General features: G+C 42.9%; 1 protein-coding gene across 2 annotated transcripts in view; it reads left to right on the forward strand.

The window, feature by feature from the left end:
* Positions 1 to 21,683, forward strand: part of LOC116437448 (transcription factor RFX3-like) — a 140,252-nt gene that overhangs the window by 91,448 nt on the left and 27,121 nt on the right. For both annotated transcript variants that reach the window (XM_032095095.1, XM_032095094.1), the window contains exons 7-10: positions 9,066 to 9,187; positions 13,342 to 13,454; positions 14,257 to 14,372; positions 14,856 to 15,010. In XM_032095095.1, the coding sequence (XP_031950986.1) occupies positions 9,066 to 9,187; positions 13,342 to 13,454; positions 14,257 to 14,372; positions 14,856 to 15,010 (506 nt within the window). The remainder of the gene's footprint in view (positions 1 to 9,065; positions 9,188 to 13,341; positions 13,455 to 14,256; positions 14,373 to 14,855; positions 15,011 to 21,683) is intronic.

Below are 21,683 nucleotides of genomic sequence, written 5' to 3' on the forward strand. Positions count from 1 at the left end.
GAACTGTTCATTGCCTCACTGAAGGGGCTGCATGTAACCTGTGTCAATAGCAAGGGGGGGGGGGGGAAGATGAGTCTGGAATGAAGGCATGAGCCTGGGAAAGGAGGAAGTGTATTTTAATATTTGTCTTTTTGCTTCCTGCTACTTGAATTAGTAATTACATTGTTATTTTAATTGGTGATAAGTTTACTTAATTTTACCTGAGTCTGTTTTTCTGCAACGATGATTTGTAAACAATCTCCTGTCATTATCTTGGCCTGCAATCTTTCTTGCTCCCGTTCTTCCTATTTTCTCCATCTGACCAACTGGGGCAGGGAGGGTGTGAGTGGCTGAGTGGGAATTTCACTGTTAGCCAAGGCTAAACCACCACAAATGTGAATATATCCAAAGATCTGCTAGAGGTATGCTTGTGTGCAGTGTTTGACATGGCCCTGAATTCAGGGTCTGAGATTTCAGAAATTAATTTCAGTTGAGTGGCAACAACCATTGAGCTAATTCAAAGGTTGCTGAATCACAGTTGTGGTCAACATGAGCTATGGGAGTGCTACTTCTGTATTCCAATAAGAAATTTAAAAATAGTAAGTGTAAACTACGTGACTACATGACTTGCTAACAGTCCCATCTCCCAGTTGAGACAGTAGCTTGGACACAACAGACACAGATCAAGCCATTTAAAGCACCTTTGTACTGGAATTGAAGAAATTCACAGGTAAGGACTTGCCTCACCTATATAGGTAAGAGCCCTGACTTTCAGCTGGAGCTGCTTTATGGCTCAGATTTCCAAATGGAAGTCTGGTTTGTGTTTGACATACTGGTGTTAGATGGTTTATGGGAAGGAAATGCCAGGATATTTAAATAATTGAATTCACAGCATCACAGAATCACAGAATGGTTGAGGTTGGAAGGGACCTCTGGAGGTCATCTTGTCCAACCCCCCTGCTCAGGAAGGACCACCTAGAGCAGTTGATCAGAACTATGTCCAGATGGCTTTTAAATATCTCCAAAGAGGGAGACTCTACCATATCCCTGGGAAACTTGTTCCAGTGCTCAATCACTGGATATTTCCTGATATTCAGAGGGAATCTCCTATGTTTCAGCTTGTGCCCATGGCCTCTTTTGCTTTCACTGTGCACCACTGAAAAAAGTTTGGCTCTATCGTCTTTGTATCTTCCCTTCAGGGATTCATATACATGAGTAAGATCCCTCTGAGCCTTCTCTTCTCCAGGCTAAAGAGTCCCAGCTCTCTCAGCCTTTCCTCATAGGAGAGATGCTCCAGTTCCTTAATCATCTTGATGGCCTTTTATTGGCGTCTCTTCATTATGTCCATGTCTCTCTTGTACTGGGGAGCCCAGAACTGGACATAGTACACTAGGTGTGGCCTCACCAGTGCTGAGTAGAGGGGAAGGATCATGTCTCTCCACCTGTTGGCAATGCTTTGCCAAATGCAGACAAGGGTACCATTGGCCTTCTTTGCAGCAAGGGCACAATGGTTGTTCATGTTCAACTTGATGTCCACGAGGACCTCCAGGTCCTTTCCTGGAAGCAACACAACCCTCTGTAATATCAACCACTCTTCCCAGTTTTGGTGCTGTTTGCAAAGTTGCTGAGGGTACACTCTGCCTGATCATACAGATCATTAATGAAAATGCTGAACTGGACTGGACCCAGTATTGACCCTTGGGGTACACTGCTAGTCACTACACTTTTTGCCACTGATCATCATCCTCTGGGCCCAGCCATTGTGGTGGGTTGACCTTGGCTGACTGCCAATTGCCCACCAAGTTGCTCAGTATGACAAGGGAGAAAAATACCACAAAATGCTCATGGGTCAAGATAAGGACAGGGAGATCACTCAGCAATTGCCATCACAGGCAGAACAGACTCAACTTGAGGAAATTAATTCAATTTATTGTCAATCAGAGTTGGATAATGAGAAATAAAAATAAGTCTAAAAAACCATCACTCTAAATTCTTGCTTCTTTGCAGGCTCAACTTCACTCACAACTCTTCTAACTCCTCCCCCCCAGCAGCACAGAGGGATGGGGAATGGGGGTTGCAGTCAGTTCATAATGCATTATCTCTGCCTCTCTTTTTTCCTCGCCTGCTTCAGTGTGGGATCCTTCTCACAAGTGACAGTCCTTCATGAACTTCACCAATGTGGGTCCTTCCCATAGACTGCAGTTCCTCATGAACTCCAGCATGGGTCCTTTCCATGGAGTGCAATCCTTCAGGAACAGACTGCTCCAGCATGGGTCCCCCATAAGGTCACAGGTCCTGCCAAAAAACCTGCTCCAGTGTGAGCTCTCCATGGACCGCAGCTTCTTTCAGGGCACATCTACCTGTTCTGGTGGGGGTTCCTCACGGGCTGCAGGTGGATCTCTGCATCCCCATGGATCTCCATGGGCTGCAGGGGGACAGCTGCTTCATCATGGTCTTCACCACAGGCTGCAGAGGAATCTCTGCTCTGGCACCTGGAGCACCTCCTCCCCCTCCTTCTTTTCTGATCCTTGATGTCTGCAGAATTTTGTCTCACATATTCTCACTCCTCTCTCCCGGCTGCTGTTGTGCAGCATTTTTTACCCTTTTAAAAATATGTTATCACAGAGGTGCTACTAATGTCTCTGATTGGCTCAGGCTTTGGCCAGTGGTGGGTCCATCCTGGAGCTGGCTGAAACTGGCTCTTTCCAACATGGGGATAGCTTCTGCTGTCTCCTCTCAGAAGCTACCCCTGCAGACCCCCACTACCAAAACTTTGCCACATAAACCCAATATCATCATTCAGCCAATTCTCAATCTATCTCAGTGTCTGCTGATCCAGCCCAAATTTCATCGATTTCTCCCCTCATCTACCAGGCCAGTTGTATCATTGTAGAAGTTTATCAATTTGGTCAAGCGCGAACTCCTTTTGGTGAATCCATGCTGACTACTCCCAATTGCCATATTCTCCTTCATGTGTTTTTAAATGGTTCCTAGGTTTAGCTGCTTCATCAACTTCTCAGGAACGAGGTGAGGCTAACCAGCCTATAAAAGCTGTTAAAACTGTTTGACTCCTATAATGTCACCTGTAATAATGCCAGAATTAAGACTTTTCCCCAAGATAAAGCACATTGGAGCAAGTGGTAGGATAATCCTGGCTCCTAGCACCTATATTTTTTTTTTGTGTGAAAGCTTTTTTTAAACCCTAGAAACTCAAAGGACTTCTATGCATTCAAGGCACTTTGGATTCTACTTGAAGAGCTGAAAAATTTGTGAAATAATAAATTTTGTAGAAACTAGTGGAACTATGTGAACATACTGATTTTGATTTAAAAATAGGAATTGATCTTCTGCCAGACATTTTTAAAGTATAATGAAAATAAAGTTAAAAATTCTTTAAAAATTAGGTTTTTGGATTGCAAATAGATCTATCAAGTGATGAGAAGTTTATCCATAAGAGTTCAATGTTACTGTTGATCAGGGTAGGGAAAAGATAGGAAAAAGTTCTGGAGCTAACTACGAATACAATAATAGGCTACAGAGCTACAAATATATGTGTAAAGAATATAGAGAATATATAATAGAAAAAAAGGCAAAAATCAATTCAGCATCACTGTGATAGTAGAGATTAAACTTTAGTCTTCCTAAAGTTGATTACAGTTGTACAATTTATTTCTGCCAGCCTGGGATTTTATCCTGGGCCTTTACAATAATTAAACTTCATATAAAAGTCATAGAGATTTAGATGATGACAAAAGTTTTTGTCTTCAAGTATTATCATTTAGGAATGATACTCTATGTTAATCGAGCCAAGAGGTGTCTTTTGGAAAAGTATGCTTCTTGTATATCACATGTTCTATGTTATTGTATAGTTAAATATATGTCTAGAATGACCAGAACCTTGGATGCTTGCTTCTTATGGGAACTTTCTCATAAACTAAAATTTAAATAGCTACATAGGACATTCCTATTATCTGTTTAATAAGATCAAAATGGGAACATGCTCACATCTTACTCAACTGCTTCTTAAGAGGAGAATTTTCAGAGTGGAATTTGTTGATGTTTCTAAAGTTAATACAAAGCTTTACAATCTGCAATTTCAGACTTGGGCAACAGTTCTGTAGTGGTTTGGTTCGAAATATCCATTACTTACTTATTTTCCTTCTGTGAGATAAGAATTAGGAGAAAACAAAGCAGGCACAAAACTTAAAAGAATATAAAGAAGTTTATTAACAGACCTAAAAGAAAGAAAAAAAGTCAGACTAAACCTTCAGAACACTTCTCTTCCCCCCACCTTTCTCCCTTCTCCCACTGACAACATAAAAAGACAACCCTTGAGATTTTTTCAGTCAGTTTACCACCCCTATAATAATCTTTTTCAGTTCACTTAGGGAGAGGAGTCTCTCTTGATCATGCTATGGAGACATCTCCACAAGAAACAGTTCTCTCATGGCTTCAATGTCATAGAGAGACAGCCGCCCAGGATGGTTCTCTGCTCACATGTGAAAGTCCCTTCCCTCATCTTACAGCTTTCCCCACAGCTGTTTTCGAGGGTTCGATCTTGAGCTAATGGGGTACCATTTTAAGGATGAGCTGTTCAGAAGCAAAAGGTTCTCTTCACCTATCTCTGGAAGCATCTTCATCTCTAGGAACAGAGGTCTTCTTCTTCCCTGGGAGCAAGGGTCTTCATCACTTTCATCTCTCTCTGTTCAAGTGTCATGGGTTAGCAAGCATAGTCCTGGAAGTGATGTTCTTGCAAAGGGGTGCTTACAGCTTCTTCTGTGACCTAACAGAACCTATCAGCTGGCCAGTTTGAATACGGACAATTCTTTAAGCCACTTAAAGTTGTGACCGCCTCTGTGATCCACACTTAAGAATAGACAAACCCCCCCACAGGTCTGTTTCGTTTCCGGTGCTGGGACAGGTGGCTGCGGGCCCCGTGCAGGGGCCAGCAGGCCCGGCCCAGGCCCTGCTCGGGCCAGGCCACGGCCATCCTGGAGCTGATGGGCCCTGTTCCACCCGCGGAACCCCCCCACAGTCCTGCTGTGGGCAGCTGGAGTGGCTCAGCTCCCTCCCCCTCCAGCGAGGCCAAGATTCAGCCGAAAGCTTCCCACCGATGTCCGGCAGAGATCATGTGACCAACAGTGATAAGCTTCATTCCAGCTGCAAGGCCTGGGTGAGATTAACCCTTTTAGTGCTGTGAAGAGCTGAAAACCTGAGGGAAGAGAGAGGAGATGCTTAAAGCTGAAATTCTGTTGTAAAGCTATGATATATCAGAGTACCCGTTGTAATTTCATGAAGGCATGGGGGGTGGAGCGTTCAACTTGTGAGCAAAAGCACCTACGCTGAGATAGGCAGATGCTGAAGCAGCTGTAATTTCATGAGAAATTTGGACAGGGAGAGATGGAAGCGATGAGGACTTTTGCTCCAAATGGAAAAGGAGAAAACCTCAGTTCCTAGAGATGCTCCCAGAGATAGTCCTAAAGATGAAGATGAGGAGGACCCTTTGCTCCCAGGGAAGGAGAAGGGCCTCTGTTCTTAGAGATGAAATGCTCCCAGAGATGGGTGAAGAGAACTTTTGTTTCTGAATGGCTCAACCTTAAAATTGTACCCCAAAAAACTTCAAGAGTGGACCCTCAAAAGCAGTTGTGGGAAAAGCTGCAAGTCGGGGGAAGGGACTCACATGTGAGCAGAGAACCAACCTGGGCGGCTGTCTCGTTGTGATAATGTTTTCATAGCATGGGCAAGAGAGACTCCTCTTCCTAAATGGACTGAACAAGGTTATTATGGAAGTGGTAAACAGACTGAATATCTCAAGGGTTGTCTTTTTACATTGTCACTGGGAGAAGGGAGAAAGGTGGGGGGAGGAGAAGTGTTCTGAAGGTGTGGTATAATTTTTTTTTCTTCTTTTAGGTCTGTTAATAAACTTCTTTATATTCTTTCAAGTTTGGTGCCTGCTTTGCGTTTCTCCTAATTCTTATCTCACAGAAGGTAAATAGTAATGAGTATTTTGGACCAAACCACTACATCAAGCTTCTCATCAAATCACAGCTACTTCAACATTTGCTTGTTTCAGCACAGGTACCTTTGCTCACAATTGCAGTTTGAACACTGCACACCCCATGCTTTCATGAGATTACAACAGGTACTCTGATGTATCATAGTCCATCACCATAGCTTTACAACAGAATTTCAGCTTCTAGGTTTGAAGCATCTCCTCTTTCTCCTCCCTCAGGGTTTCAGCTCTTCCTTCTTCACTGACTTTGGTGTCTTTATGGTGTTTTCTTCACGTGTCTTCACCCTTCCCTTTCCTTTGACTTGGGAGAGGATTGATGTCTGCAGGCTTCATCTGTTGTTGGAGGAATCTTACAACACTAAAAGGGTTAATCTCACCTCGGCCTTGCAGCTGGAATTTGCTTATCGCTGTTGGTCACATGGTCTTTGCTGGGCAGCGGCCTCAGATGAATTTCAGCTGCACTAGGTGAGGGCCGGCCTGGCCGAGCCACACTGCGGGGCTGCCGACACGGAGCAGGGCCGTGGGGGCTGGCCCGCACGGAGCAGGGCAGCGGATGGAACAGGGCTGCGAGGCTCCGGGGTGACTGTCTCCCGGCCGGCCCAGCCCGCACTGAGGGGGGCTGCGCCAGGTGTCCAGCGAGCAGAAGTGGCTGACATCTTAGCCAAGCAGCGCCGCGGCCCACCCGGCCGGGCCACGCTGAGCAGGGCCCGGCCGGCCCTGCTGGTCCGCATCACAGGCCCCCAAGTTACTTGTCCAAAAGCTGGAAGCAAGAGAGCTTTCCCGGGCTTTGTTTGTTCTTAAATGTGGATCACAGAGGCATGTCAAGCTTCTTAAGTGGCTTAAAAAAGTTGCCAATATTCAAACTAGCCAGTTGATTGGTTCTATTGGATCTAGAGGAAGCTGTAAGCACCTCTTTGCAAAGAATCACTTCCGTGGCTGATGGAGCCCTCTTTAACTAAAAACCCAAACTATGCTAAACCATGACAAGTTCACATGCATTGCTTTCTGCACTGAGGTTTCTCTAGTTTTCTTCTGGCTACAAAGCTATTTCAGAAGGACAAAGGTCCCAAGTTCTTATCACTAAGAGTTGTGGTGATGCCTTTTCCTGGTGTTAAAATCAAGAGTCATACACGGTTAGAAGGGGAAAAGGGATTTTACCTTGGTATTTATTTTAAGGATCCTTAGGTGCACATGTCCAGGTCATATGCATCGAGATGCACCCCACCCAGTGTGTGTGTCCCCCCAACATCGGGTATAACCTTATAGGTTTTACTAATTAGCATATCTATCCAAGATTCCCCAATGAGAGGCTCAAGTGAGCCCCCCTCCCCAATGAACCTTCCCCTGGATGGTTCTATCTTGGTTTACAGAATGTGTTCTGGAGAGGACCTTGGGGTCTGGGGCACACTGATCCCTAGCTACAAAGCTTCTAAAATGTTTACTCTCTTAGATTGACAAACAAGTCCAAGAATGTAGGCAAAAAGCACTAGGAATACAGAAGCTGTAAAAAGGTATAACAGGAGTATAAAAGAAAAGGCAAAAATCTTCATGGCATCAGTGGCAGAATTAATTTTCAGTTGTGTTGAAGATGGCAGGCAGAATCTTCAGCCTGTCAGTGTGATGGTTTTAACATCTGACCACCCAAAACAGGACTCCTATTTTTATTTTTCTCCTTTTTATCCTTTATAAAAGTTTTTATGACTTAAATGATGAATAGAATAGAATAGAATAGGATAGAATAGAATATTTCAGTTGGAAAGGACTTACAATGATCATCTAGTCCAACTGCCTGACTACTTCAGGGCTGAACAAAAGTTAAAGCATATTATTAAGGGCATTGTTCAAATGCCTCTTGAACAGTGACAGGCTTGGGGCATTGACCACCTCTGTATGACACTGAACCGTGCCATAAATCAAATCCCTCCTGATGGGAGAGAATTTTCTAAAAGTCCTTGCAAGGAGTTTCAAAGATAAACCGAGACTTCCTTGAGTTTCAGTGCTGCCGGATAGTTGTTTATTAAGTCTTATCAGAGGAACAGAGCTACTAGCGTGACCCAGGTACAGCATAGAGCACAGAAAGCAGGAGTGAAATCTCTAATTATCAAGATTTACACAGCCTTTTAAAGATAATTTAACCAATAGTTACTAAAAACGTATATTATTTTCACTTTCCTACCAATTATTCAGTAACACAGACAGGAACTGCAGAATTCTCTATCCAATCATTCCAAACTACTTTTACTGCAGAACATGGAGAAGTAGAAGAAGGAGAAGAAGGTTTAGGGAACATCAACAATCCTCCATTTTGATATTTTTTACTCTTATCTATTTACTACAAAGAGAAGCCCAAAACCTCTAAATTTTTCACCCTGTGACAATCTTACATAGTAGTCTATCACCTAATTCACACCACTGTATTTTCTAGTTCTTGTCTGATTGTTGGTAATTTTTTCCAAGATTGGAGGTTAAAACCGTGTTGTTCAGGGGGGTAAGAACCCTTAAAAACAGGCAGAGAAATATTCTTCTCACTCTGGGTTAGTACACTGTAGGAAGCCTGTTCCAGTGTTTGACCACCCTCTCAGTAAAGAAATGCTTCCTAATATCAAGTCTGAACCTCCCCTGCTTCAGCTACTTAATTTAAGTAGCCTTCTCGGACCTTCTGAGCTCATGAGAAGTTTATTACATGCTAAAATTATTTAAATTACTTTGTCTTCAAACAAATGAATTGCCTTTCTTTAGGTGATTAAACCTTTATTTTTGAGCTACTTGATTCCTGGGAAGACAAGTCCTTTGGAAAAGGAAATATTGTGTTTCTGTTTAGTGTAAATGAGCTTTACATGTTAGTGGTATAGTTTTTAAACCAAATTCTACAAGAAATTGGTAGTTGTGCCGTGATATCTGGTTTATGAATTTTATAATGTGTTACCAATGTTCTACATTTCCTTGCTACAATTATTCCGATGTTACTTTTTTCTTTTGTGTGAACTAGCAAAACTGTATATTGATACTCAGGAATCAGGCACTTGCAAAAAAGTGAACCTAAAGAATAATTTTGTATTTGATAATTCTGTAGGTACAAGCCTGTGCAGAAAGTGGATGGCGTTCCAGATGGTTTCACAGGAAGTGGTCAACAGACAGGCACATCTGCTGAACAAACTATAATTGCCCAAAGTCAACATCATCAACAGTTTTTAGGTATGAAAAGATGTTATACTGTCATCTCACTGATAATAGAACAAAAAGATACTCATAGGAGCTATATGTTCTGTATTGCAAGACTTCTGCAATATTTAATATTTATCATGCAGATATAAAACAAAAAAATGTGCAAAATCTATTTGCACAGTAGATTTAAAATATATTGTAATGCAAGTGAGGTGAAGACTCTGGGGCAAACTGCTCTGACAGATGTGCTCTGGAGTCAAGGATCATGCCGAGGGACTGTGGAGAGAGTTCCTGAAGTGGCAAGACCTCGAAATTAGCACCAAGAGGTGCCTCAGCACCCCACCTTCCCCCTCCAGCAGGAAGTGCTGAAGCTCTGACTCAGAGGCAGCTCTGACTCAGCGTGAGTGAGGTCAGGAGTGATAAGGTCCACTTTGCACCCTGTAACACCCCAGACACTTAATGTTTGGGGCTAAACTGAGGTTCCTTTGCTCTGGGTAGACGCAAGGGAGAAATACTGACCAGATATTCTCAAGAGGTAAAAATCCCACAAAGGTTTACTGGCAAAAAATAGAAAATCAAGGAACTTTGGCAAAACATTCAGTACAACATAAAATACTTATCACAGCATCAACTTAGCCCATTCAACTTAGCAACCTTTAAACCCATTTGATGTTACGTTCCATGAAAAGAGAGTTAGAAGAAGAAAGGGAGAAAGACAGGAAAGATATAGCAAAACAGACATATAGCTACCAACTCCTGGGTTCCAGCAATGTAACAGATAGAAAACTCCAACATGAAGGTAGGGTTAAAGAACAACATGCTTGCCTTGTGGTCAGCCTTCTTAAACCCTTGGCCCTTCGTGGGCCTTCTCCCAGGTAGGACTTCTGGTTGCTCAGTCACTCAGGGGCTGGGTTAAGCAACACTGGGGGACTGCCTCCAGTGTGCTATGATTGACAGAGACTGCGGGGCTTGGGGGTATGAGGGGCAGGGCACCACCTCACCAGAGCAAGGCCTGACCCGCCCCCTACTACGCATATTCCAAGCATCCTAAAATGTCTCCAGACATTGATCTTTCCAGTCTCTGACACACCCCTACAAAAGCAGCTCCTAGGGTGCAGAGTAGGTAAACAGGGCAGGGTGTGGCAGTTCAGGAATGTAGAATGCAGTCACCCACCAGCTCAAGAGGAGAGCTCAGTTGGTGGTCATTACATTCTCGGAAGGAGCTCAGCTATGGTATCCACTTGGCAGGGAGCTATGTCCTCTGGACTTGCCAGAAAGGATGTGGTGACACAGACAGAGCTGCCATGAAAACACGCAGCCATCTAGGTCTTGGGCTACAGGGAATGCCAGAGCCTGGCACTGGTATTGGATGGCAGTAGAGACAACAGCTGTGTGAGGTGTGATAAAGTGGGTGATCTGCTCAGCCCAGGGACAGAGCTAAGAGAGGAGGTAGAAAAGTTAAGAAGTATCAGGGACTCTGAATGGTTGAGACACTCTGCCATTCCTGAGGCAAATGCACCAGCTGGCCACACCACAAGAAGAAAAGGATCCCTTACACTCTCACCACCAGGCAGAAGGAGGGGACCTAAGAGATGGGAGGGAATGGAAACAGGTCTTTACTCAAGGCAGCAGGCAAATCCCCTCCTGGCCTACCTCACCTTCCCAGCTGCAATACAATAAGTATGAGGCTCTAGAACTTGAAGACCAGGTACAGAATTGTCAAGGTTGGAAGAGACCTCCAAGATCATCTAGTCCAACCATCAACCCAGCACCTCCATAGTCACCTTTAAACCATATCCCCAAGTGCCACATCCAGATGCCTCTTGAACACAAATACAACATGGGCACACTACAATATGGACAAAGGTCCATCCAGGTTGGAGGAGTTGCCTAGGGTGAGTAAGTCTATGCCCCTGCATCACAACTGCCTCAGTCAAGGAAAAATAGAGCAATTGTCATTGGTGACTCCCTTTAAGAGGAACAGAGGCCTGATATGCTGACTGGACCCAACCCATAGGGAAATGTGGTGCCTCCCTGGGGCCTGGGTAAGAGACATTACCAAGAAACTCTGTAGCCTGGAACAGCCCTCTGATTATTATCCATTACTGGTTTTTCAGGTGGTCAACAATGAAGTCCAAAAAAAAAGTCTAAGGACAATCGAGAGGGACCTCAGGGCTTTGGGATGACTGGTTGAAGGATCTGGAGCACGAACAGTTTTCTCCTCTATTATGTCAGTTACAGGGAGTGATGGAGGCAGAAATAGGAAAATCATGCAGATGAATACCTGGTGCTGAGCCAGGTGTCACCAGCAGAATTTGGTTTTTTTCATCATGGGTTGTTTTACATGACACTGAGCCTGCTGACAACAGCTGGGGTACACCTGTCTCAAAGGGGAAAAGGATCCTTGTTAGTTAGCAGGGCTCACTGAGAGAACTTTAAACTAGATTTGAAGGGAATAAAATCAGGAACAATGGAAATAAGCCTGGGAGTGGCACGCCACTGACGGATGGTGTGCTAGTGAGGTCCTTCAGTCTGCTGTCTCGATAGAGGTAAGGGATGGAGATCCATGCAGTAGAAAGGATGCACGGGTTATTGATGTGCTAGAAACCACAGAAGCAGCTGAGAATGGTCAAGCAGAAATTAGAGCTTCTCCCCCGAAAAGGTAGTGGATCAATAACACAAGTGTATTACATCAATGTATTCAGCATGGGCAACAAACAGGAGGAACTGGAAGCCATGGTGCAGCAGGAAAACTATAACATAGTTGCCATCACAGAGACATGATGGAACAAGTCACACAACTGATGCAGATGGTCTTTAAGGTGCCTTCCAACCCAAACCATTCTATGATTCTGTAACCTGATCTCCTTCTATGACAAGGTGACCTGCCTAGTGGATGAAGGAAAGGCTGTGGATATTGTCTACCTAAACCTCAGTAAAACCTTTGACACTGTGTCCCACAGCATTCCTGGAGGAACGGGCTGCTCATGGCTTGGATGAGTACACTGTTCCCTGGGTAAAACACTGGCTGGATGGCCAGGCCCAAAGAGTGGTGATGAATGAATTTAAATCCAGTTGGTGGCTGGTCACAAGTGGTGTTCCCCTGGGCTCAGTATTGGGGCCAGTCCTGTTTAATATCTTTATCAATGATCTGGATGAGGGGATTGAATGTGCCTCTGTAAGTGTGCAGATGACCTCAAATTGGGCAGAAGTGTTGATCTGTTGCAGAGCAGGAAGGCTTTGCAGAGGGATCTGGACAGGCTGGATCGATTGGTTGAGGTCAGTGGTATGAGGTTCAACAAGGTGAAGTGTTGGGTCCTGCATTTGGGTCACAACAACCCCATGCAATGTTACAGGCTGGGGGAAGAGTGGCTGGAAAGTGTAAGAAAAGGATCCGGGGGTGCTGGTCAACAGCTGGCTGAACTTTAGATGGCAGTGTGTCTGGGTGGCGAAGAAGGGCAATGGCATCCTGGCTTTTATGGTTGCTTATGTAAAAATGCTTATTAAATATGTTGTTGCAGTAATTGTACACTTTGTTTTGAATTCATATATTGGGATTTTGAAGCACCACATCTTTTGGCATAACCTTGCTGTGTACCAAAATCATTGGGAAACTTAGGCTATAGTTAGCAGGTTTTTGAATTTTCCCTTCCACTGTTCCCATAGTTGACAGTGCATTTTTCCCCCCATACCAGTATATCTGTTGGAAACACTTATGAGAAATAGTAAAAGCACGTTTGCTACAGTTGAAAGGCTTTTAAATTTCAAGTAAATATATGCTGCTGAGTCTACTAAACCCTAACATTCATGTCAATTCAAAAACTCTTTGGTTGATCAAAATAAAAACTATTACATTATATTGATCTCTTATATACTGACATGAATATTCTGAAAATGAGTCTTATCTTTTTTCTAATATACAGATACAATATGTATGTGCAATCATTTTTATCTGTTACCTATCAAGAATAATTTAACATCTCCTTTTGTTTTAAAAATAGCTAGCTGGTTTGTTCACAACTTTATTGCAACTTTAAAATATATTTAGTATGAAAGACATTCCTCTTTGGGCATTATGACCTTCTAGACTTTATTTCTTTACATCATCCTTAAATGTTTTCTAATCAAACTGTAATTGGCATCATTTGCAATAGCTTTTTTCTGTTATGTTGTCATGGAAACAGATGCATCTCGAGTACTTCCAGAGTTTGGAGAAGTTGAAATATCTTCTCTGCCAGATGGTACTACCCTTGAGGACATAAAATCATTGCAAAGTCTTTATCGAGAACACTGTGAGGTAAGAAAAGTGTCTTTTCACAGAAATCATTCTTTGAAAATTCATGTTTTCTAGTAAGAATCAGTACAACAGGGTGACTGACACAAAACAGATTGCAGCCAGCCTACTTGTACCTTATGTGATCCTCAAATATTTTGCTTATTCAGAAAGGATATTTGCAAAAAAACCCCTGAAATTTCTCTCTTAACAGGGAAAAAAAATAACATGTAATAGAATACCGATACTGGAATGTAATCATGTGTAGGTTTTGAGAATTTTAGATAAAACAAACTTTAGATAATATATATACAGAATTTTGCTTTTTTTTATATGAGTTGAAATCAGATTAAATTATTATTTCTAATGTTTATGTTAAAAACAAACTTTTTTTTTCAAGTTTTAAAGAAGCAGGTTGCTTAAGAACTTAAGGCTGCATGTTATATTGAATAACATGTTTTAAAATTATTGTTGAAGGTGCTTTAAAGCATGTAATGAAGTAACAAAATTAATGAAATAGGTTTCCTTTGTGTTTGCAATAGTGTTAAAAGTTCCGTTTAAGTGAATTCACCTGAGATATGTGCTTAGGCTCTTTTCTGGAGGGTTGATCTTAGTCACTTGGCCTGATCTAAGTCTGCGGTTACACTAGTCCAGACAGTTGGAAAAATTTTTGCTAAAAAGTTATTAAAAAGGATATTATATGTTTATTTATAAGCATACCTTTTAATATTTTTTTCTGCAAAATGACCAGGGGCAGCGATACCCCTGGAAAGAATTGGGGGGAATCACTTAGAAGACTATCTGCACTGATTTTATATTTCTTTAGGCAATAGTGGATGTTATTGTGAATCTTCAGTTTAGCCTGATAGAAAAATTGTGGCAAACTTTCTGGCGCTATTCTCCCTCTGCTCCAGCTGATGACACAGCTATTATTGAACTGAGGTCAGTAAATGTCTCTTTGCTTACTGTTCCCCATCATGATACAACAGCAGGAGTCAAATCAAAGAAAGACTTAGTTTTACATATAGGCTAAGAACCTTTTCTGATATCAGTAGTTTTTCAGGTTAAATTGGTGTTGTCTGCTATTTGATATATAGGGTGTTGGTATATGTCAAACTGCAGCCTTGAAATGATTGTATACATCTTCTATTTTTTCCTTTGGATTACTAAATTCAAAGTATCTTTTCCCAATGTATTGTCTGGTCTGTTTAAATTGCAAGGACCATTTTTATCATACCTCTGCATTATTTATGGTCTGGAGCTGAACTTTGGAGGCTATTTTTTCCCCCAGTTTCATATGGCGAAGTTAGAGTTTCAATTGGATGTAACAGAGACATCTATAAAGTTTTCATTAAATAATCTATTTCAAAATCCATTGTACTTTTCTTATCTGTATGTAAATGCATTTCCATTTATTCACAACAGCAATCTGAGTGAAATAGAAAGTCGACTTCCAAAAGGAAAACTAATTACTCTGTGCAAAAATGAGTCTATTCTGAAATGGATGGGTAACTGTGACCATGTGATGTACCAGGCTTTGGTGGAGATTCTCATTCCTGATGTCCTTAGACCTATTCCTAGTAAGTCAAACACAGATAACATTTCATAACACTGTCTTTTGTTTTGTTTTATGTGGTGAGATTTTTGTGCCTCATGTGAAACTTTTGGGAATGATTTTGAAGGATGTAAACGTAGTGTCTGTGTCATTTTTCCTTAATTCTGTTGAGTAGAAAGGTGTACTGGAGTTGATGTAAGCATTGTACTTAAAGAAAAGCAGAGTGGATGCTTCATTGCATTTAGGAAAGCCTCTAGAATTTTTAAGAATATATTTTCTTATGAATTATGCCTTTTTTAACTGCAAATTCTAAGTTTTTATTAAAGATAAAAATGGCTTTCTTTATATACTAGCTCTAGTCTGACAGCTGTGAATGCACTATGGCCCTGAGCCTGAGTCCAGTAATGTCAAGACAGTCTTTCTGTTGACCTCAGTAGGCTTTAGTTTAAGTTTTTTATATATAAGTTCTAGTTGTTAATAAAAGTAAAATGTATATGCTTTGTCATTTCATTTTTGGATAATTAAACATTAATGTATTATCAGTGGCTGCTAAAACCTTATCAGTTTTGATACCTATTAAACCAACACTATCAAACATCTTAAGTCTTGTTTATTGTTCCAATCTATATTTTCTATTTCCAGTATGAAGGACTCATCAATTGATTCTAATATTATGGCCAACTGACCATTATCAGTAATAGAGCATTCTTTTCAAAGCTGATTTTATAGCATCCATCATTGCTCAAGCATGGTATTTTTTTATGGCTGCTTTTGGTAGTAAACGATTTTTAATTTTTTTTCCAGGAAGGATAAATTCTTTTTAAAAACATCTATTGCATGTTTTGTATGTTGTGTTAAATCTTGAAAAGTAATTATAATTACATATATTAATATAAAATATAATATATAATATTAAAAGAAATTATAAAATAAATATTAGGAACCAACAGGGAGACACCTGTAAAATGCCACAAAGGAATTAGGTTGTGTTCCTCTAAAAAGGTGACAAGGTCAATAGGCCCACTAAAGTGCCTCTATAGCAATGCATGCAGCATGAGTAACAAACAGGAAAAGATGGAAGCCTCTGTGCACCTGGAAAGCTATGATTTAATACCATCACTGAAACTTAGTGGGACAAATCACACAACTGAAACTCTGCAATCAATGGCTATAAACCATTCAGAAAGCACAGGCAAGGAAGAAGGGGTGGAGGGGCTGCCCTCTAAAAAAATGGATTGACTGGAGAGAGTTGTCTTTGAAGACAAGTGCTGAATGGGTTGAGACCTTTTGGGTAAAAATAAGGGAAAAGCCAACAAAGGAGACCTCGTGGTTGGTGTTTACTACAGGCTGCCTGATCAAGGTGAGCCTGTTGATGGTGTTCTTACTTCAGCTACAGGAAGCATCACACTCGCAGGCTCTGATCCTCCTGGGGGACCACCTTGACACCAGCAATCTCTCTTCCCACATCTTTCAAGACCCTGAATTTCAAGTCAGGGGCTGGGAGAAAGAAGTCACTCCCATCATGGGAGAAGATCAGGTTTGTGACCACCTGAGGAACCTGAGCATACACCAGTCCATGGGATGACAGGAGGAGCTGGAAGCCATTGTGCAGCAGGAAAACTATGACATAGTTGCTGTCACAGAAACATGGTGGGATGACTCACATGACTGGAGTGCTGCAATGGATGGCTATAAACTCTTTAGAAGGGACAGGTGAGGAGAGAGGTGGCAGGGTAGCCCTGTATGTTAGGGACTGTCTCAATTGTCTGGAGCTTAATGATGGTGTCTATAGGATTGAGTGTTTACTCAAGAATCAGGGAGAAGGCCAAGACAGATTTGGCAGGAGTCTGTTATAGCCCACCCAACCAGGATGAAGAGGCAGACAAAATATTCTATAACCAGCTGGGAGAAGTCTTATTAATCACTAGCCCTTGTTCTTGTGGGAGACTTCAACTTATCAGATGTCTGCTGAAAATACAACACAGCAGAGAGGAAACAGTCTAGGAGGTTCCTGGAGTGTGTACAAGAGATCTTCCTGACACAGCTGGTAAGTGAGCCAACTCGGGAAGGTGCCCTGCTGGACCTGTTGTATGTGAACAGTAATGGACTTCTGGGTGATGTCTTAGGCAAAGCGATCATGTAATGACAGTTTTTGATTCTTGGACAAGTAAGGAGAGGTGACAACAGAACTGCTAGCTTGGACTTCCAGAGGGCAGACTGGCCTGTTTAGGAGACTGGTTGAGAGAGTCCTTTGGGAGGCAGTCCTGAAGGGCTAAGGAGTCCAGGAAGGCTAGACATTCTTCAAGAAGGAAATCCTAAAGGCACAGGAGCAGACTGTCCCCACGTGTTGAAAGACGAGCCAGCGGGGATGACTGGCTTGGCTGAACAGAGAGCTTTGGCTGGAACTTGGGGGGAAAAAAAGGAGAGTTTATGACCTTAGGAAGGAGGGACAGGCAACTCAGGAGGACTACAAAGATGTCGGGAGTTTATGCAGGGAAAATATGAGCCAGCGATGTGCCCAGGTGACCAAGAAGGCCAAAGACATCCTAGCTTGAGTCAGAAATAGTGGGACCAGCAGGACATGGGAAGTGATTGTCCCCCTGTATTTGGCACTGGTGAGGCTGCACCTCATATTGTGTATACTTCTGGGCCCCTCACTTCAAGGAAGATATTGAGGTGCTGGAGCATATCCAAAAACAGGCAACGAAGCTGGTAAAGGGTCTGAAGCACAAGTCTTATGAGGAGCGTCTGAGGGAGCTGGAGTGTGGGGAAAAGGAGGCTCAGGGGAGACCTTATGTCTCTACAACTACCTGAAAGGAGCTTGCAGCAAGGTGAGGGTCTCTACTCCCTAGTAACAAGTGATAGGACAAAGGGAAATGGCCTCATGTTGCACCAGGAGAGGTTTAGAGTGAATATTAGGAAAAATTTCTTCAATGAAAGGGTTGTCAAGCCTTAGAGTCACCATCCCTGGAGGTATTTAAAAGACATGTAGCTGTGGCACTTAGGGACATGGTTCAGTGGTAGACTTGGCAGTGTTAGGTTAATAGTTGGACTCAATGATCTTAGAGGTCTTGCAACCTAAATAGTTCTATGATCCTGTGACCGAACAAGTTGCATGCCAGGTTCCTGAAGGAACTGATGTAGTTCACAAGCCATTCTCCATTACATTTAAGAAGTCATGGCAGCCAGACTGCATTACCAGTGACTGGAAAAAAGGAAACATTGCACCCATTTTTAAAAAGTGTAAAAATGAGGATTCTGGGAACTACCAACCAGTTGGCCTCACCAGTTACCTGTAAGATCATGGAGCATGTAAAGGAAACTTCCCAGTCTGACCATTTAGGAGACTCTCTGGCAGTCACACTCCAAACACCAGAGACTTTAACTGCTGGGACCAAAGCCCCTTCGCAGTGGCGGCTCCAGTGAGCCAAAGGGAGCCACTGCACACCCCACTCACACACAGTCAGACCAGGTTTCCTTACCGGTTTGACCCCAGGTTTCCCATAGCAGAGTCTCAGATGTCTCATTCCATAAAGCAATTTATTCACTGCCCAGCAACACAGAAACAGCCTGAGCTGGTGCCTCTGAGGAGTCTCGTGAATGGTCAGACTGGGTAGTTTTCTTAACAGAGCAGATTCTCCTGGAAGCTACATTGATGACAGGGGGGACATTAGACACAGCTGACATGGCTTCACCAAGGACAAATCGTGTCTGATTAATCTAGTGGCCTTGTATGATGGAGTGACTGCATCAGTGGAAAATGGGAGAGCTACAGATGTCATCTACTTGGACTTCTGTAAGGCCTTTGATACAGTCCCCCAAAATATTCTGACCACTGTTAGATGGTGTTGTGGTTTAACCCCAGCTGGCAAATAAGTACCACACAGATGCTCCCTCCCCCCCTAGTTGCATGGGGAATCAGAAAAAAAAGTAAAACTTGTGGGTTAAGAACAGTTTAAAAATTGAAACAAATTAAAATATAATAATACTAATATTGTTAATGATTATAATAACAATAATAATAATTGCAATGAAAAGGAGAGAGAGAGAGAGAGAAATAAAACCCAAGAAATACAAGTGATGCACAATACAATTGCTCTCCACCCACTGACTGATGCCCAGCCTGTCCCTGAGCAGCGATTGATCACTTCCAGCTAACTCCCTCCAGTTTATATCCTGGGCATGACATTCTATGGTGTGGAATATCCATTTGGCCAGTTCAGGTCTCCTGTCCCAGTCATGCTCCCTCCCAGCTTTTTGTGCACCTCACTGGCAGAGCATGAGATACTGAAAAGTCCTTGACTTAGGGTAAGCTCTACTTGGGAAAAACCAAAACATCCATGTGTTATCAACATTACTACAGAATCATGGAATCATTTAGGTTGGAAAAGACCTCTAAGATATAGTCCAACCTTTAACCAATCACCACCTTGTCAACTAGACCATAGCACTAAGTGTCACATCCAGTTTTTTCTTGAAAACCTCCAGGGATGGTGACTCCATCACCTCCCTGGGCAGTCCATTCCAATGTTTAACAACCTTTTCCATGAAGAAATTCCTCCTGATGTCCAGCCTGAACCTCCCCTGGCGCAGCTTGAAGCTATGTCCTCTCATCCTGTCGCTAGTTGCCTGGGAGAAGAGGCCAACCTCCACCTCACCACAACCTCTGTTCAGGTAGTTGTAGAGAATGATAAGATCACCCCCTGAGCCTCCTTTTCTCCAGGCTAAACAACCCCAGCTCCCTCAGTCACTCCTCATATGACTTACTCTCTAGACCCTTCACCAGCTTCCTTGTCCTTCTATGGACTTGCTCCAGACCTTCAATGTCCTTCCTTTAGTGAGTGGTCCAGAACTGGACACGGCACTCGAGGTGTGGCCTCACCAGTGCCCAGCAGAGAGGGACAATTACTTCTCTGGTCCTTCTGGCCACACTATTTCTGATACATGGCCTTCTTGGCCATCTGGGCACACTGATGGTTCATGTTCAGCTGGCTATCGACCAAAACCTCCAGGTCATTTTCTGCCAGGCAGCTTTCCACCTGCTTTTCCCCAAGCCTGTAGCATTGCATGGGGTTATTGTGACCCAAGTGCACGACTTGGCACTCGGCCTTGTTGAACCTCATACAATTCACCTCAGTCCATCAATTCAGCCTGTCCAGACCCCTCTCTGTAGGGGTGATCTGCTCCAAAACATTCCACCCTTGGCTGGATCCCATCAAGTCCCATAGACTTGTGTATGTCTAACTGATGTAGCAAGTAGTGATATATTTGCTAGGTGGAAGGAGTCCCACAACTGGAGTGCTGGGATGGAGGGGTACAGGCTGTTTAGGAGGGATAGGCAGGGCAGGTAAGATGGAGATGTGGCACTATATGTAAGGAAGAGGTTTGATTGTACAGCCCTTACAGTTGGCAATGATGTGGTAGAGAGCCTCTGAGTGAGGCTTAAGGGGATGGAAAACAAAGGAGATATTATAGTGGGTGTTTATTACTGATCACCCAGCCAGGATGTAAGCAGTGATGAGTTATTCTGTAAGCAATTAGGAGAAATTGCTGGATCAGTAGCCCTTGTCCTTATGAGAGATTCCAACTTCCCAGACATCAAGTGGGAATATCATCCTGCTGACACGAGCAGGCCTTGGGAAGTCTTGAAGCTTGTGGGAGGTAATTTCTTGTCACAAGTACTCTGTGAGCCAACTAGGAAAGATGCCCTCCTAGACCTGTTGTTTGTGACTAGAGAAGGACTCTTGGGAGATGTGATGGTTGGTGGCTGTCTTGGCCACAGTGATCAACAGTTGGACTCAATGATCTTAATGATTCTATGATCATGGAACGTTTGAGTTTAAAATTTTAAGTGTAGTGAGAAAAAAACATCAGCAGAGTTGCTACACTGGACTTTAAGGAAGCAAACTAAGCTATTGAGGGAGATACTTAGCAGAGTACCTTCAGAATCTGCTTTGAGGGCTTAGGGGCCCACGAGTTCTGGTCAGTTTTAAAAGGTATTTAAAAGACAGATGTGGTGCTTATGGACATGGTCATTTGCTTTCTTCTAGTCCTCATTAACTTTCCCTGATCGCCATGACCTTTCAAAGATAATTGAGAGTGGCCTTACAGTGAAATTAGCCAGCTCCCTCAGCACTCATGGGTGCATCTGATCAGGTCCGTGTACTTATGCATCTCCAATGTTTTAAATGTTTCCCTAACTGGGTCATCCTCTATTGAGGAGAATTCTTCCTTGCTGCAGACTTTTCCTCTGGTCTCAGAGGCTTTGGATTCCTGAAGGTAGTCCTTATCAGTAAAGACTCAAGTGTAGAAGGCATCCAGTACCCCAGCCTTTGTCATTAGGTTCCCTGCCCCCATTCGGCACCAGGCCCACATTTTCTCTGGTCTTCATTTTTTCTGCTGATGTACCTATAGAAACCCTTAATGTTGCTCTTCAGTTTCAACTCCAGGTGGGCTTTGGTTTTCCTAACCCCATCTCTGCACACTTGGACAGTGTCTCTGCATTCCTTCTGGGTCACTTGCTCCTTTTTGCAGCTCCTGTGTGCTTCCTTTTCATGTTTTAGTCGTGAGCTCCTTGTTCATCCACACAGACCTGTCACCTTTGCTTGATTTCCTGCTCATTGTGATGGACCATTCTTGAGCTTGGAGGAGGTGATCCTTGAATATCAAACAGGTCTCCTAGATCCAGTCTGCTCTCC

This window comes from Corvus moneduloides, chromosome W (genome assembly GCF_009650955.1).
Source record: "Corvus moneduloides isolate bCorMon1 chromosome W, bCorMon1.pri, whole genome shotgun sequence".
Classification (NCBI taxonomy): domain Eukaryota; kingdom Metazoa; phylum Chordata; class Aves; order Passeriformes; family Corvidae; genus Corvus; species Corvus moneduloides.